Genomic DNA, 15,429 nt, shown 5'->3' with positions numbered 1-15,429 from the left:
GAGCATCATGCGGGGCAATAATTTACCATGTTTGGCATTGAGTGACTGACACTTGATGGTCAGAAAAAAAAGATTAGATATGTGTAAAAACAAAATAATAATAAAATAAATAAAGATAATTTAAATAAATAAAAGAATGAAAAAAGAAAATATCCCAATTCTCTTTCTTTTCTATATTCATTCATAAATTATATTACTTTGTAAGTGTCATATTTGGTAGTTGGCTCTTTTATTATTTTTTATATTACTAATAACAATGACATATGAGAAGTTTAATACCACAGGGAACAAGTTAAATATGCCATTTTCGAAGCTGCTGTATGCTATACTGATAGCTAAAGTGTAGGCGTTCATTACTTTCTCTCAATTTAATTAGTTTTTAGCACCCCTCTGAACTGTTAAGATCCCCCTAAAAAATCCTGGAGCCGCCACTGCCAACAACACACTGTATCAAAATTATACATTTCTCTTTTATGACAAAAATCATTAGGATATTAAGATCATGTTCCATCAAGATATTTAGTACATTTCCTACCGTAAATATATCAAAACTTCATTGTTGATTAGTAATATGCATTGCTAAGGACTTCATTTGAACAACTTTAAAGGAGATTTTCTCAATATTTAGATTTTTTTGCTCCCTCAGATTCCAGATTTTCAAATATTGTCCTATCCTAATAAACCACACATCAATGGAAAGATTATTTATCAGCTTTCAGATGATGCATAAATCTAAATTTCCAGAAATTGACCCTTATGCTCCAGGGTCACATATTTACGTAATGTTTAGCCCACATACACTGTATGTGTATTTTGTATGCATATTATTTTTTTGTTTGTGTTTTATGTTTTCATGTGTATTATTGTGGTCCTAACTGTACTTTGACTGTTTATTGAAGTTTAATAAGGAATAAATCGTAAAGCCGCAGCAGTGGTGTGTAGCGCCCCCAGCGGCAGCGCCGGAGAACTGCAGCAGTTTAACTCTTCCTCGCCTGACGCCTGCTGCTTGTGTTCTATCGGCGGAAGATGGCGACCAGAGTCCTTCAGAGCTCCTGCTCAGGCCTTTATCAGGCCAAACACGGACACTTCACCGCTGTTATCAGGTTTGATCAGCCGCTTTCATCTCGATCACGCGTTATAAATGTGCTTTAGCGAAACTATATCTGCACGAGAGTTTCTCCACGCAGTAACGTTAGATAAAGTTAGTAAGTTATTACTGCTAGCAGATATATGCAGACACTTTATTAATGTGTTGATTGTCTCCGCTGTTAATGTTTGCTGCGCGAATCAAAGGCGTCCGCACGCGCTGCTCAAGGTCATAACTCATAACTCAATTATATATTCATCGGGTTAAGACTGTATGGAGTGTGCACTGATTAATCAAAGGCTGTAAGAGTTATCGATGTGATTGATGAATGATGCATGCAGAATATCAGAAACACATGATCATCTGACATATACAACCTCAGTTACTGAGGACGTGTGTGTGTGTGTGTGTGCTCTTATCATGCAGTGTAGCATATGTGACCCTGGAGCACAAAACCAGTCATAAGGGTCAGATTTATGCATCATCTGAAAGCTGAATAAATAATCTTTCCATTGGTGTATGGTTTGTTATGATCGGACAATATTTGTCTGAGATACAACTATTAGAAAATCTGGAATCTGAGGGAGCAAAAAAATCTAAATATTGAGAAAATCTCCTTTAAAGTTGTTCAAATGAAGTTCTTAGCAATGCATATTATTAATCAAAAATGAAGTTTTGATATATTTACGGTAGAAAATGTCTAATTCTAATGATTTTTGACATAAAAGAGAAATGTATAATTTTGATCCATACAGTGTATTGTTGGCTATTGCTACAGATATACCTGTGTTACTGATGACTGCTTTAGTGCTGCAGGGACAGATATGTGTACTGTATCAGTATAAAAACACAGAGCTGGTGCTGTTTCAGGGGTCTGTCGGCGTCTAATAACCGGAATCGAGAGGACAGCTGGTTCAAATCACTGTTTGTGCGGAAGGTGGACCCGAGGAAAGACGCTCACTCCCATCTGCTAGCCAAGAAAGAGGACAACAACTTATATAAAATCCAGTGTAGGTTCTGGCCTCTGCTGTGAGACGTCTCGGCGCTCGTGTGATGTGTTCATTAACTCTGGTTTATTGCTTGTGTTGCAGTTCACAACGTGAAGCCCGAGTGTCTGGAGGCCTACAACAAACTCTGGTAAGCCCGACTCGAGCCCTGCATGATAGAACCGGCCCGCTTGGTGTTAATTACAGAACCAGCTGGTTTGAACGTCTTCAGAGTCCCTTGAGAGCGAGCTGATGTAATACTGGGGTTCAAAGCAAATGTCCTGCTTTCTATTCCTGTCAGTGATTGGCAGCAGCTGAATCTGGTCTCGTTCAGTGCTTGTGTGCTTGTGTCCGCAGTGATGAGGTGCTGCCGTCCATCCACAGAGACGGGCATTACCCGTGTGAGCTGGTGGGCACCTGGAACACCTGGTACGGAGAGCAGGACCAAGCTGGTAGGACAGCCTCGCAGAACAAGATACCACAAGAGTACAAGAATTCAATATCAATATACATCGCAATATAATTCTTTTCAATAACAGTGATATGATTTTTAAACACATTTCTGATATTTTGATATACATAACATTACCAGTGTTTCCCATCCATTGATTATTTATGGCGTCTGACTTCATGGATAAACATGAGCACTGCATGTTTCAAAATCAAAATGTGCTGCCGGTGTTTTATATGAATGTATCTCTGAAGAGAACTGACAATTATTAATTATTATTATTATAATAAATGTTTTTTGAGCGGCAAATCAAAAGATTAGAATGATTTCTTGGCAATTTTTCTGAGGCATTTTTTTAATATTGTTCATATTGATATCAGAATTATATCGTATCGTCCGAAATGAAGAAATATATCATGATATAACTTTTGGCCATATCGTCCAGCCCTAAGCGATGCAAACTTTGGGAGGAGTGCTTTTTCCCATTTTTGAACTGTCACCATGATCATATAATGCAATTAACACCGATTGCTGAAGTCATCAGATTTTACTGACCGAGCTCCCAATCTCTGTGTAATCTTTCTGAAATCATTTCTAACCCGCAGTAATTTGGCTCCGAATCCCAGGTGAAAATGGTCATTGTGACCCCCCCCCCCCCCCCCCCCCCCCCCCTCCTCTACAAAATAGTGGATTGCTTAGTAAATATACATCCATGACATTTCATATTTTGACTTTCATCACTATTTATGCTCGCCTTTCTTGGAAAAAAACAAAAAATGAAATCTACAATTTTAGTGAGGGAAGTTTCTGAAATGTTGGACATACCAAATATTAAAGTTAAAAGCGGATAAAACTCTGATATTTATATCATCTGATATGTGTTGTGCTCAGAGCAACCATCTGCATGTTTCATGAACATTATGAAGTTAAACCATGTTTTGGAGGCAAAAGAAAGGTGAATATTTTCAGTTATATCAGGTGTTCTAACAATTTTGGCCACCACTGCATATTAATGAGATGTTTATTTGTGTTTGATATGAGAATGAGTGGTTTATGCGAGCGCTGATACACTATAACATGTGCCTCTGGTTCACTATGTAGTGCACTTGTGGCGGTACAGAGGAGGATATCCAGCTCTGACTGAAGTCATGAGCAAACTGAAGAATAACAAGGTCAGTATTACACAGCATATTATGGGTTTATGTTATGAATATACACCAAACATTTCAGTACACTCATATTTACTGTAGTCTGCAGCTCATAACATTTTGGCTTGAAAATACATGTTGAAAATGGAATGTGGTAGTTGTGTAAGTTGATTAAGCAGCATTAACAGTGTGATTAATGAAGAATATCAGCCTACAGTCGGTGGGTTTGGAGAAAATAATGGACAGCGTTGGGAAGCTTACTTTGGAAATGTATCAGGTTACAGATGACAAGTTACCCTGTTTACAATGTAATATGTAGTGTTACTATTTCAATGTATTAATGTAACATTTGATTATTTCTCTTAACTTCTGATGAATGTTTGCAACTGTCATTTTGAAACATGTAAAGCAGGCAGGGTATCATTACAGTATTACTCAACACTGATTACTGTCAGACTGTAACAATCCATCATCTCTTCAATAAACATGATCATCATTTCAGTTTAAAGCACAGCGACACACAATCAGACTTCAGCAGCTCTTTTTACCTGGAGATCGTTCTGAGGATAAATACAGATTCAAAATCATAAGATAGAGTTTAATAGCTAGGATTCTGTTTCTGAAATCAGATCTTTGCATAACTATGACAGGAAACGCTGATATCTAACAATGCCTTGCGAAAAACAGTTCATCTTAAAAAATAAAGCATATACATAAACAAGCAGTTATTGAATAAGCATGTGTCCTAAAATCCTGAGACATTGGTGTCTCATATTAGAGCAGTTTATGAAAGAAATCAATTAAATTTGTATGTGTGTGTGAAAATATTCAGATGCACCCCCCTTTGTAATTAATATTTTCATAAGTAACTGTAATTTCATTAAATTCTCAGTAACTGTAGCATTAGTTCCATTTGTTTTGTAATTAGATGAGGTAATTCTGTAGCATGTAACCAGTTACTCCTCAACACTGGTGATGGATGCAGTCGTATCAGATCATGTCTGCAGGTGGCGCTGTTCACACAGAATAGAAAATGATTATACATCAAATACAATACATAAAATCATTGTACTATGTACTATAGTCACACACTGTGATGTCAAGGTGAACGTGATTTCACCGAGTGCAACATGTTCCTGGATCAACATTACAATCAACCAATCAGAATTGAGGGATAAGCTAACAGGAAATGTACATTTAAGCCTTGCAACCAGAGTTGGGTGCTTCTACACCCTTGTTATTCAACCATCATTTCCCTCTGATTTTAGGTTTAAATTATGGGAACATGTCTTACTTGGCAAAGTCACGGTAACTGTGATGTCAACACGATGTAGATTTTAAACCCGGAAGACAAAAACAGCACAAAAAAGGTCTAAATTAACCAGTTTTCTCCAACAATTAAAGTGCCCTGTTATGGGTAATGAAAGGTTGATATTTTGGTTTTGGGAGTCCCCAACAGCAGGTCGACATGCATGCAAGCTCAAAAAACACTTTCATTTTCTTATAATATGCATTTATTTTAACCTATTTGCTTAACGACTCCCAAACAATTCGTTTAACGATGAATTTTTCCAAACCCCTCCTTTGCGTGACGCTAATCTGCGGTGATTGGTCGATTTCATGTAAAGCAGTGTTTGTGAGCTTTTAACTCTCCAAAAGCGGCACCTAGTGGCAAAGAATGAATTTGCATTTTCATTCAGACCAACACGAAAATCAAGTTTTCCCAGGTCTGCGTGCAAGTGGGCGGGAATATGCTAATGTTTCATGTTGACGTCAAACAGGGATTTGTTTTAAAAACGACTCGTTTCAATGATTCAGAGTCGACTCTTTCTTTTGAGAGACAGTAACTTTATACACGGTGCACGTTCAGATTTAACCCTTTGCAGGATGTTTTCAGTCACTTAGAGCTGTCACACTGCATGAAAGATCATTTTCAGAAATACATAATAGGGGCACTTTAATATTAACGGATGCTAACAGTGTCTTCTATGACGTGCAACACAAACACCTCTGCTAGAGTCCAGAGAAAGTAGCCTGTGGTTTCGTGAGGGTTTAAAGCACTGCTGTCTGTGTTGAGCAGGAGTTCCTGGAGTACCGGCAGGAGAGGGGGAAGATGCTGCTGTCTCGCAGGAACCAGCTGCTGCTGGAGTTCAGCTTCTGGAACGAGCCGGTGCCCCGAGACGGACCCAACATCTACGAGCTGCGCTCCTACCAGCTGAGAGTGAGTCTAAACCACAGCAGTCCAGTCTGTGAGGATCATGTGTATAATGTGTTTTGAGTGGTGATGGAAACACCGTTGAATCAGATAGATTCACTGAAACGGGCAGTTTGGGAACATACCAATCTCTTCAGATCAGCAGTTTTCTCATGTTGCTTGTCCTTATATTGCCAGCAGAATCAAACTGAATAGGCCATACGTGTTAAATGTCACGGGTCCTACAGGCTTGCTGAAGCTTTTTGAAATGAGTTCAGATTTACAGTTGTTGTTTGTCTTGTTTCTTGCAGCCCGGGACCATGATTGAATGGGGCAACTATTGGTAAGAGCACAAACAATACATAACACAGCTGATTAAACTTGGACATTTGAATTAAATGTATGTTTACTGCTCAAAGCACAGTTGAAACCATTGAAATGAAGTGTTTTACATGCATGCACTGCTGTAATGTGCTGTATTTCATGTTTTCGAGCTCATTCTTGAATGCAAAAAGTTTATTTCAGGGACAATGCAGAAGTGTTGTTGTTGTTGCAGATCTCACAAATATAGAAGTGTTGCAATCTTTAGGTCCTCATGGGAAATTCCTGAGTGTTTTTAAGTCATTACGATGTTATCATGTTTTGTCATGCTGCTGCTGAGATTTATGGGGAATGTAACTTTGTCTCTTGGTTAATCATCTAAATGAGTAGCTTGTTTGTTTTTTGGCAAGATTTGGCTTTATTCCTTATCAACTGTACACAAGTGTTTACAAACTAAATTTCAGTAATATGTAATTCACTAATATATCGCTCCGCTTTGCTCAGTGCTAGCGACAGAAAGAGCTTCAGAAAGCTGGAATGCAAGTCACTTTAGATTAAAGCCAAGTGCATAAATGTTCATTTTTGATTTCTTCATCATTCAGAAGTGTGTGATGTACTGTTCCTCAGGGCGAGAGCGATCAGCTACCGGCAGCACAACCGCGAGGCGGTCGGAGGCTTCTTCTCTCAGATTGGAAACCTCTACATGGTGCATCATCTCTGGGGTGAGAATGAGCACATGCCACCGGACAGACTCCCAAAAACACTTCAAGTCACGATTACAGACTGTTTCAAAGCAGCTTTGCATTAATACACAGGAAAATAACAGAATCGATTATGCAAACTTCATCAGATACGAGACCGATCCAGATTCAGCCCTGCTGAAGACAGTAGTGTCCTTTCTTCAGATCAGTTTAGTTCTCATCCCACAGTATCAGCGGCATCTCTCGTGTCTACAGCATGTTTACACGTGTTCATCATTAGATGCTGGGAAGCTCAGCACAGACGGTGGTATATATGGTAAATATCAGGAGTCTTCAGTCTGTTTTTTGAGGCAGAGGAGTCTTTGGTGGATAAGCAGAGCATATTTAGGGGCCAAGCACCGAGGGTGTTTAGGCACCTATTGTTGTTGTTAGATTTCCTATTATTATTATTCTTCTTCCGCCGGAAAATGAATGGCAGCCCATAGAACCGATTGCGGGAAAGTTGTAAAATTTGGCACACTGATAGATGATACAGTCAATAGTAACCACACCAAATTTGGAGTCTCCAACTCAAACTCTCTAGCGCCACCACTTGTCCAAAAATTCAATTGTACAATGCTAATAACCTTTGAACCGTAAGCCACAAAATGAAAATTATTTTTTCCTCTTAATCATTGGCTCAAGCCGAGTCGAATCAAGTCCAAAATTCAAAAATCGTAAGGTTTAGTTTTTCCGCTATCTTCAATTGTTCGTAAAACCTACTTTGTCAAACTCGTCCTTCCTCCGATTCTCACCAAAATTGGCCCAGACCATCTACAGACCATGGAGGCAAAAAGTTATGGAATTCAAGTTGATTCGTCCAAGCGTTCTCGAATACCAGGCTAATGAATTTGCTGAAAAGCACGCAAAAATGGATCTGAGGCTATATCTCTGCAAAGCTTTGGCGTATTGACAAGAAACTTGGTGGGTTTTATAAAACCTATGAGCTGAGGCCACCTGCAGTGTTTCGGCACTGTGCCACCTAGTAGTCAGGGGATATGAAAAATTCATATTTTTGCTTATAACTTGTGAATGGTTTTGCCAAATATCATAAAAAATGTATCTTTCGATTCGGAGCATCATGCCAAATCCAACCGTATCCAATTGTCCCATGTCAGCCATTTTGGGCGTCGGCCATGTTGAATTTTGTCGTAAAATGCTCTATTTTACGAATGCATTAACATATCGTTACGAAACTCTGTATGCTTCTTCGGCACCATGCCCTGATGGTACTCAAAAGTTTGGAGACAGCGCCACCTTGTGGTCAACAGTTATAAGGACATTTCTAAAAATGCTAATAACTTCAGCTTACATTAGCATATTGTAATAAAGCTTATGAAGATAGATTCCTTGGTTCATGCCGAGAACATCGATACCAATTTTACTATAATTGGATGAACTTCCTGTCCGCCATTTTGATTCATGTTGAAAACCTACTTTTTCGAACTCCTCCTTTTCACCAAATTTGACTCGGATCATCGTCAGATCATGCTGACAAAAAGTTATGGATTTTGTGTCGATATATGAAACAGTTTTCGTTTAGCACCTCAACGAATTTGATGGTAAGATGCCAAACTGCATCTAAGGCTGTATCTCAGCGAAACGTTGACATATTCACACCAAATTTGTATGTGACATTATCACCTCACACTGACCACGCCACGTCAGTTTGGTATCAGCGCCACCTATTGGTCAAGAGTAATAAGCCATTCATTAATTATTAATAATGAAATTTACAAAAATGCTAATAACTTTTGATTGCATTAGCCTATTATAATGAACTGGTCTCAAATTATTCCTTGGGTCATGCTGACAACACACATATCAATCATGTCATCGTAAGTCGAACTTCCTGTCCGCCATCTTGATTTCTGTTGAAAACATACTTTTTCAATCTCCTCCTAGACCGTTGGTCCGATTTTCACCAAAATCTAATCATATCATCTTCAGACTATGCTGACAAAAAGTTGTGGATTTCGTGTTGATAGACAAAACGGTTTTCACATACCACAACAACGAATTTGAGACATGATGCCAAAGTGACACTTGAGGCCGTATCTCTGCAATGCTTTGGCATATTAACACCAATCTTTGTGTGTGCCATTGTCACCTCACACACAACACACCACATCGATTTGATAACAGTGCCACCTGTTGGTCAAAAGTGAAAAGTCATTAAATTATATTACTAGTAGTTTTAAATGATGTTTCAGCCATTTGGACTACAATAATCTTAAAATGGCTTCAATTACTAATTTCTGCAGTTAGGCTGATGCTCCGTGCTATGCTTAGCTCCTCGTTATGCCGCTGATGTGCTTGGCCCCGCAATTGCTGCTTGCAGCTATATTTTACACTTATTTTCTTCAAGATACTTAGTAATTGGCGCACCTGATGTATATAGTTTTATCCATCTGTTTCAGCGTATAAGGACCTGCAGTCCAGAGAGGACACGAGGAACGCCGCCTGGCAGCACGAGGGCTGGGATGAAGTCGTCTATTACACCGGTAAACACACATCACAGCCACGCCGCTCCAGTTATAATCACTGCCATCAGTTACACATTCCATTAACTTCTGACCGTTTCCTGAAGCCTTTCTCTGGTCTGCTAATATAAGCCATTTCTGTTCATAAGTCAGTGATCTGCATGCATTTACAGTCAGGTCCATATATATTTTGACACTGACACAATGTTCATAATGTTGGCTCTGTATGCCACCAGAACAGAATTCAAATGAAGCAATCAAGATGAAATTGAAGTGCAGACTTTAAGCTTTAATTTAAGGGGTTGAACAAAAATATAACATAAAATGCTTAGGAATTGCAACCATTTTTATACACAGTCCCCCCATTTTCAGGGGTTCAAATGTAATAAATGTTATTTTTAATATTTCATTGAGAATGCTTTGCAGGTGATGACTGTCTTAAGTCTGAACTCCTGGCCATCAGCAGAGACTGGGTTTCTTCTTTCTGATGCTTCTCCAGGTCTTTACTGCAGCTGACTTCAGCTGTTGTTTGTCTGTGGCTCTTTCTGTCTTTAGTTTTGTCTTCAGCGAGTGAAATGCTGCTCGATCGGGTTGAGATCAGGAGATTGACTCGGACATTGCAGAATATTACACTGTTTTACCTTCACAAACTCCTGGGTTGCTTTTGCTGTATGTTTTGGGTCATCGTCCATTTCAGAATCAGTTTTATTCGCCAAGTGTGCGCAAACCAGTGTTGGGTAAGTTACTTTCAGAAAGTAATTAATTACAGTTACTAATTACTTCATCAATATTGTATTTAAATTACTAATTACTCTGTCTGAAAAGTAACTTAGTTACTCAACAAGTAACTTAATTATTCAAATCGCTAATTAGGCTACATCTTAATATCCCTATAAACCTTAATAGAAATTAAACTCTGTTCTTTCTATTTGAGTCAAACATAGAATAGTTTAGCCTTTTAGCTTTAAAACAACTGTAATACTTAAACTTTTTTATGAAAAAAATTTAACCTCTTTGGTTAACAAATAGAAATACTCTGCAAAATATCTGAATAACAAAAACGCTTAAAAGTTAAACAATACATTTCAGTTTGGCAAGATGTTTAGGAAAAGCCCAACTAGTAAAATCCGTACAGGTTTATGTAAAAATAACACGTTAACTAATGTGGGTAAGAATAAATGACAGAAATGATCTTGTCTGTTGAATAAAGCCATGTCAGATCATGCTGTTCGTATGAGGTAAATTCCTCATAGTAGGTCTTCTTTCAAAAATGATGAATCTTGATATTTTTTTTTTTTTTTTTTTTTGTATCTAGGTGAGGGCGTTTGCGCACAGGTGACTGCATATAATCAGCTCAGATACGGGAAAGACTGTAACTCAGTTTCATACGTTCATTACATAATCACATAATATTCGTTTTCGATTTGAATTCGTTCATTTAAAAGTAGAAACTTCAAGCTTTCAGATACGGGAAAGACTGTACCTCGCTTTACTTTCATAGGGACATTACATAATCAGAAATATTAGTTTTTGATTTTGATAGACATTTCAAGCTTTTTAGATTCTATTGATTTTAGTCTTATATTTATCTGAGTATTTAAGGTTTCTCTGTGAATCAGGAAAACCTGAAAGTGAAGTGAGGGTTCAAATTCAATATTGATTTTAGAACTGTTGAAATTATTTACTGTATGTAACGCAAGTACTTTATAAGTAACTGTAATTAAATTACCTAAAAATGGACAGTAATCCCTTACTTTACTTTTTCAGTGGATAAGTAATTTAATTACAGTAATGCATTACTTAGTAACGCGTTACACCCAACACTGGCGCAAACACACAAGGAATTTGTTGTGGTTTTTAAGAAGCTCTGGTACATACATGAATACATATCTGACATGAGAACAGAAACATTTAAATAAGACTTAACAATAATAATACTACATTTGTAGTATGGAGCACTGCCCAATCAACTTTGACTGAATCTGAGCAGAGAGTATATCTCTACACACTTCAGAATTGATCCGGCTGCTTCTGTCTTCTGTCTCATCTTCACTAAACCCCAGTAACCCAGAGCCACTGAAGCCATGCAGCTCATGATCACACTGCTCCGTGTTTCTCAGATGATGCTGTGTGCTTTGATCACGAGCTGCTCCAAGCCTTCTCCACACTTCTTTCTTCCCGTCATTCTGGTGCAGGTTGATCTTAATTTCAGCGTCCAAAGAATGCTCTTCCAGAAGTGCTCTGTCTTTTCTAGATGTCTAATCTATCTTGTGGTGAAGCCTCTGTATTTGCTCTGGTGAAGTCTTCTCTTGATTGTAGACACATCTGTCTCCTGGAGAGTGTTCTTCTCTTGGCTGGATGTTGTGAAAGGGTTTTTCTTTATCATGGAGAGGATTCTCCGATCATCATCACTGTTGTCCTCCGTGGACGTCCAGGTCTTTCTATGTTTCTAATCTCATCAGTGCGATCTTGTTTTCTCAGAATGTACCAAACTGTTGATTTGGCCGCTCCTAATGATCATGCTATCTCTGATGGATCTGTTTTGTTTTTGAAGCCTAACAATCATCTGTTTCTCATGTTTGGAGAGATCCTTTGGCCGCATGATGTGATTCACAGCAACAGCTTCCAAATGCAAATGACACACTTAGAATCAACTCCAGACCTTTTACCTGCTTAACTGATGAAGAAATAAAGGAGTAGCCCACATCTGTCCATGAAACAGCTTTTGAGTCAACTGTCCAGTTACTTATGCTTCCTTGAAAAAGGAGGGAGGTACATATTAAAGAGCTGTAACCTTTCCTCCAATTGTGATGAGAATACCCTCAAATTAAAGCTCAGTCTGCACTTTAAGCCCATATTCATTATATAACTGCAACTTGAATATGATTTGGTCAGCAGCTAAAATAATAAAAATTGTGCCTGTGTCCAAATATATATGGGCCTGACTGTACAGACAAGAGCAGTTTAACATTACTTTTGTGATTTAGAACAGCATGAAGAGTCAGGTTCAGTGTCAGTATTATTTCCATTTTATTATTTATCATCGCTGATGTCTAGTGATACTGTTATATTTTGACACAGTTACTCTATTAGTTCACGCCGGTCGTGGTGTTATTTGTTGTTTTCAGTGCCGCTCATCCAGCACATGGAGTCCAGGATAATGATCCCGCTCAAAGGGTCTCCGCTCCAGTAATGCATCCATCGCAATCATCACGTCTCGTCCCCCTGAGCTCCAGACCAGACCACGACATCGGACACTTCCACTGCCGTGATTAACTCGATACAACACACTCGTTCTGACCATAGAAATTGGCTAGAAGTTGCACCAGCAAACCAAATTGAACTTGTAGGAATAAAGGCAGTGACTAAGTTTCGAGGAGACATCTGAAATCTGCTGGTTATGTGAATCTGTATATTGCTAGGCTTGGAAAAACCATGGATCTGTTAAATAAAGTTTTGTCGGAATATGTAAAGGATATAAAAGAAAGTGCATTGAATTACCACAAGTGTAGACTATGAACCCTTATTAGTTTGGTGGGTGATACATATTTGATTCATCATGTTTCAAAACAAACAGCATATATGAATGCCTTAGTTAATGCAGAAGTATAAAAAAAACATTACTCTTCTACCTGCTGAGAAAGCACTGTAAATGTGCTCAAGTGCTGCAATCTATTCATGTATTTATTGCATATTTATAAGCTGTAAATATAGACCCCACATGGTGAGGAATTCATGTTTTTGTAACAGGAGAATCCATCCTACATATTCAGATCAAATCTGTGAAACTGGAGCTGGACGAGCCTCACTGGGGACAGGTTGTGTGCAAACTGTGTTATTTTTTTGTTTAGAAATAGTTTTTTAGTTGCTGTATTTTTATTCCATTTCTTCATAGACATGCTTTTTAAATGCCTTTTTTTGTGTTGTGAAATGCCTGCAGTTTCTGGATGACACTGCTCACTGACAGACTGATTTAGTTTTGTGTGTGATCGCAGCATGCTCAGTCTACTGTACACTGATCGGACGGGGAATTAACAGCACAAGATGTTTCAAATCAATTCAATACCGTAATAAATCATAAATGATGATTCTACAACATTGTGTCATGTTTACACAGATAAAAGACACACATCAGCTGTTAGTTTTTTATTACTTAATATCAAAAATGCTCTTTTTCAAATATGCATCCTGAAGTGGACAGTTGTTAGCTTAAAAATAATCACTATCAAGGCGTAATATGGTGTTCTCTTAAAGTTTGACCACCAAACATGAGTCAAGATTCATTACAGTTAAAACTCTAACTGTACAGAAAACAGATCCTGTCTTCACCATCTTCTATATAAACAATTTCATTTCAATAATAAACTCTAAAAACACACAAACGTTAAAAACTGCATTAGGTGAAACTAGGAAAGGCACAAAGCTAGTGCATGACCACAGAGTATGCTGAACTCCAGGATTGCTCCAGTCATCACTAGATCTTCTCCAGCTCCTTAAGCAGCTCCCCGAAGCTTGTGACGTACCACAAGGACTTCTCCTTCTCCTTCTGCCGCACCACGTTCCCACCGAAACAGATGAAAGCGCTCTGAAAGGGACACGACAGCAGTTCTCAAAGAGTTTTAATAGCCAGTCAAACTAAACACCACTCAAAGTGGTCTTCTAGCAGGTGAAGTGCTGTAGCAGAAGTCAGACTAGTGACAGACTGAATGGAGTTATAGCCTGGTACTGTGCTTTATCTCTTCAGCTGAGAACACACTACATGACTGTCAGGCCAATTATGAATGTAAAGACAGTCTTTTCCCATCAGCGATGAATGTAAAATAAAACGTAAAAAGAAAACTGTTTTCGAGAGTGAGAATCAATCTATACTAAATAAATGAATTTTCCAAGTTAAATGGTTTTTGACTGTTTTTTTCTGCAGTCGAGAAAAGTAAAATTTATGTGAGTGATTTCTCTCATTTAAAAAAAAAAAGATATCAACAGATCACAACGTACCCTAATCAGAAGCCATGGATGAACAAGGAAGTGCGGCTCCTGCTGAAAGCCCGCAACACTGCTTTCAGATCAGATGACGCTCAGGCCTACAGCATATACAGGGCTAACCTGAAGAGGGGCATCAAGAAGGCCAAGCACTGCTACAAGCTTAAGGTAGAGGAACATTTTTCCAACTCTGACCCCCGACGCATGTGGCAGAGCATCCAGGTCATCAGTGACTACAAGCCATGCAACTCCACTCCGACAGTCACAGACGTCTCCTTCCTTAATGAGCTAAATTACTTTTATGTTCACTTTGACAATAACAACAAGGAGACAGCCACCAAAATCACACTCTCAGGAGACCATCAGACCCTCAAACTCACCTCCACAGATGTCTGCACAGCATTGAGCTGGATCAATGCATGCAAGGCTGCTGGCCCCGACGACATTCCTGGACATGTGCTCAGGATATGTGCAGAGCAGCTCGCAGGGGTCTTCACAGATATTTTCAACCTGTCTCACACCCGTTATGAAGTGCTTTGAGCGACTGGTCCTGGCACACCTCAAGAACTGCCTCCCACCCACACTGGACCTACACCAATTTGCCTATCGAAGCAATAGGAGCACTGGGGATGCAGTATGCACAGTACTGCACTCGGTACTCACACACTTGGATAACAACAACACATATGTACGGATGTTGTTTGTTGATATCAGCTCAGCATTCAACACCGTCATTCCCTCCAAGCTGACCACTAAACTTGGAGACTTGGGTGTTAACACCTCCCTCTGCAGCTGGATTATGGACTTTCTGACCAACAGACCTCAGCATGTTAGGTCAGGCCACACCTGCTCCACCACCATCACACTCAACACTGGCGTACCACAGGGCTGTGTGCTGAGCCCATTTCTCTACTCCCTCTACACCCATGACTGCAGGCCTGTGCATGGATCCAACTCCATCATCAAGTTTGCTGATGACACCACAGTGATTGGCCCCATTCACATTACCGGGATGGTTGTTGAACGTGTCTCCAGCTTC

General features: G+C 39.0%; 1 protein-coding gene across 1 annotated transcript; it reads left to right on the top strand.

Annotated features, from left to right (window-relative positions):
• The first annotated feature begins 964 nt into the window (after window positions 1–964).
• LOC306854557 (protein NipSnap homolog 2) lies at window positions 965–14,302 on the top strand. Its single transcript, XM_079392684.1, has 10 exons — window positions 965–1,103; window positions 1,958–2,097; window positions 2,179–2,224; window positions 2,431–2,525; window positions 3,626–3,696; window positions 5,753–5,893; window positions 6,178–6,209; window positions 6,815–6,909; window positions 9,348–9,431; window positions 12,539–14,302. Exons 1-10 carry the CDS (start codon window positions 1,027–1,029, stop codon window positions 12,601–12,603), a joined length of 846 nt encoding a protein of 281 aa, XP_079248810.1. The 5' UTR covers window positions 965–1,026; the 3' UTR covers window positions 12,604–14,302.
• Window positions 14,303–15,429: the final 1,127 nt, after the last annotated feature.

This window comes from Barbus barbus, assembly GCF_936440315.1.
Source record: "Barbus barbus genome assembly, chromosome: 34".
NCBI classification, from domain to species: domain Eukaryota; kingdom Metazoa; phylum Chordata; class Actinopteri; order Cypriniformes; family Cyprinidae; genus Barbus; species Barbus barbus.
The sequence above is the reverse complement of the archived record's forward strand: the minus strand, read 5'-3'. Positions and strand labels throughout refer to the sequence as shown.

Excerpts from the sequence above, each read along its gene's own strand:
- LOC306854557 (XM_079392684.1), top strand. The coding sequence starts at position 1,027 with ATGGCGACCAGAGTCCTTCAGAGCTCCTGCTCAGGCCTTTATCAGGCC. Across the intron at positions 1,104-1,957 it reads CACTTCACCGCTGTTATCAG|GGGTCTGTCGGCGTCTAATA; the intron begins GTTTGATCAGCC and ends GTGCTGTTTCAG. Across the intron at positions 2,098-2,178 it reads CAACTTATATAAAATCCAGT|TTCACAACGTGAAGCCCGAG; the intron begins GTAGGTTCTGGC and ends CTTGTGTTGCAG.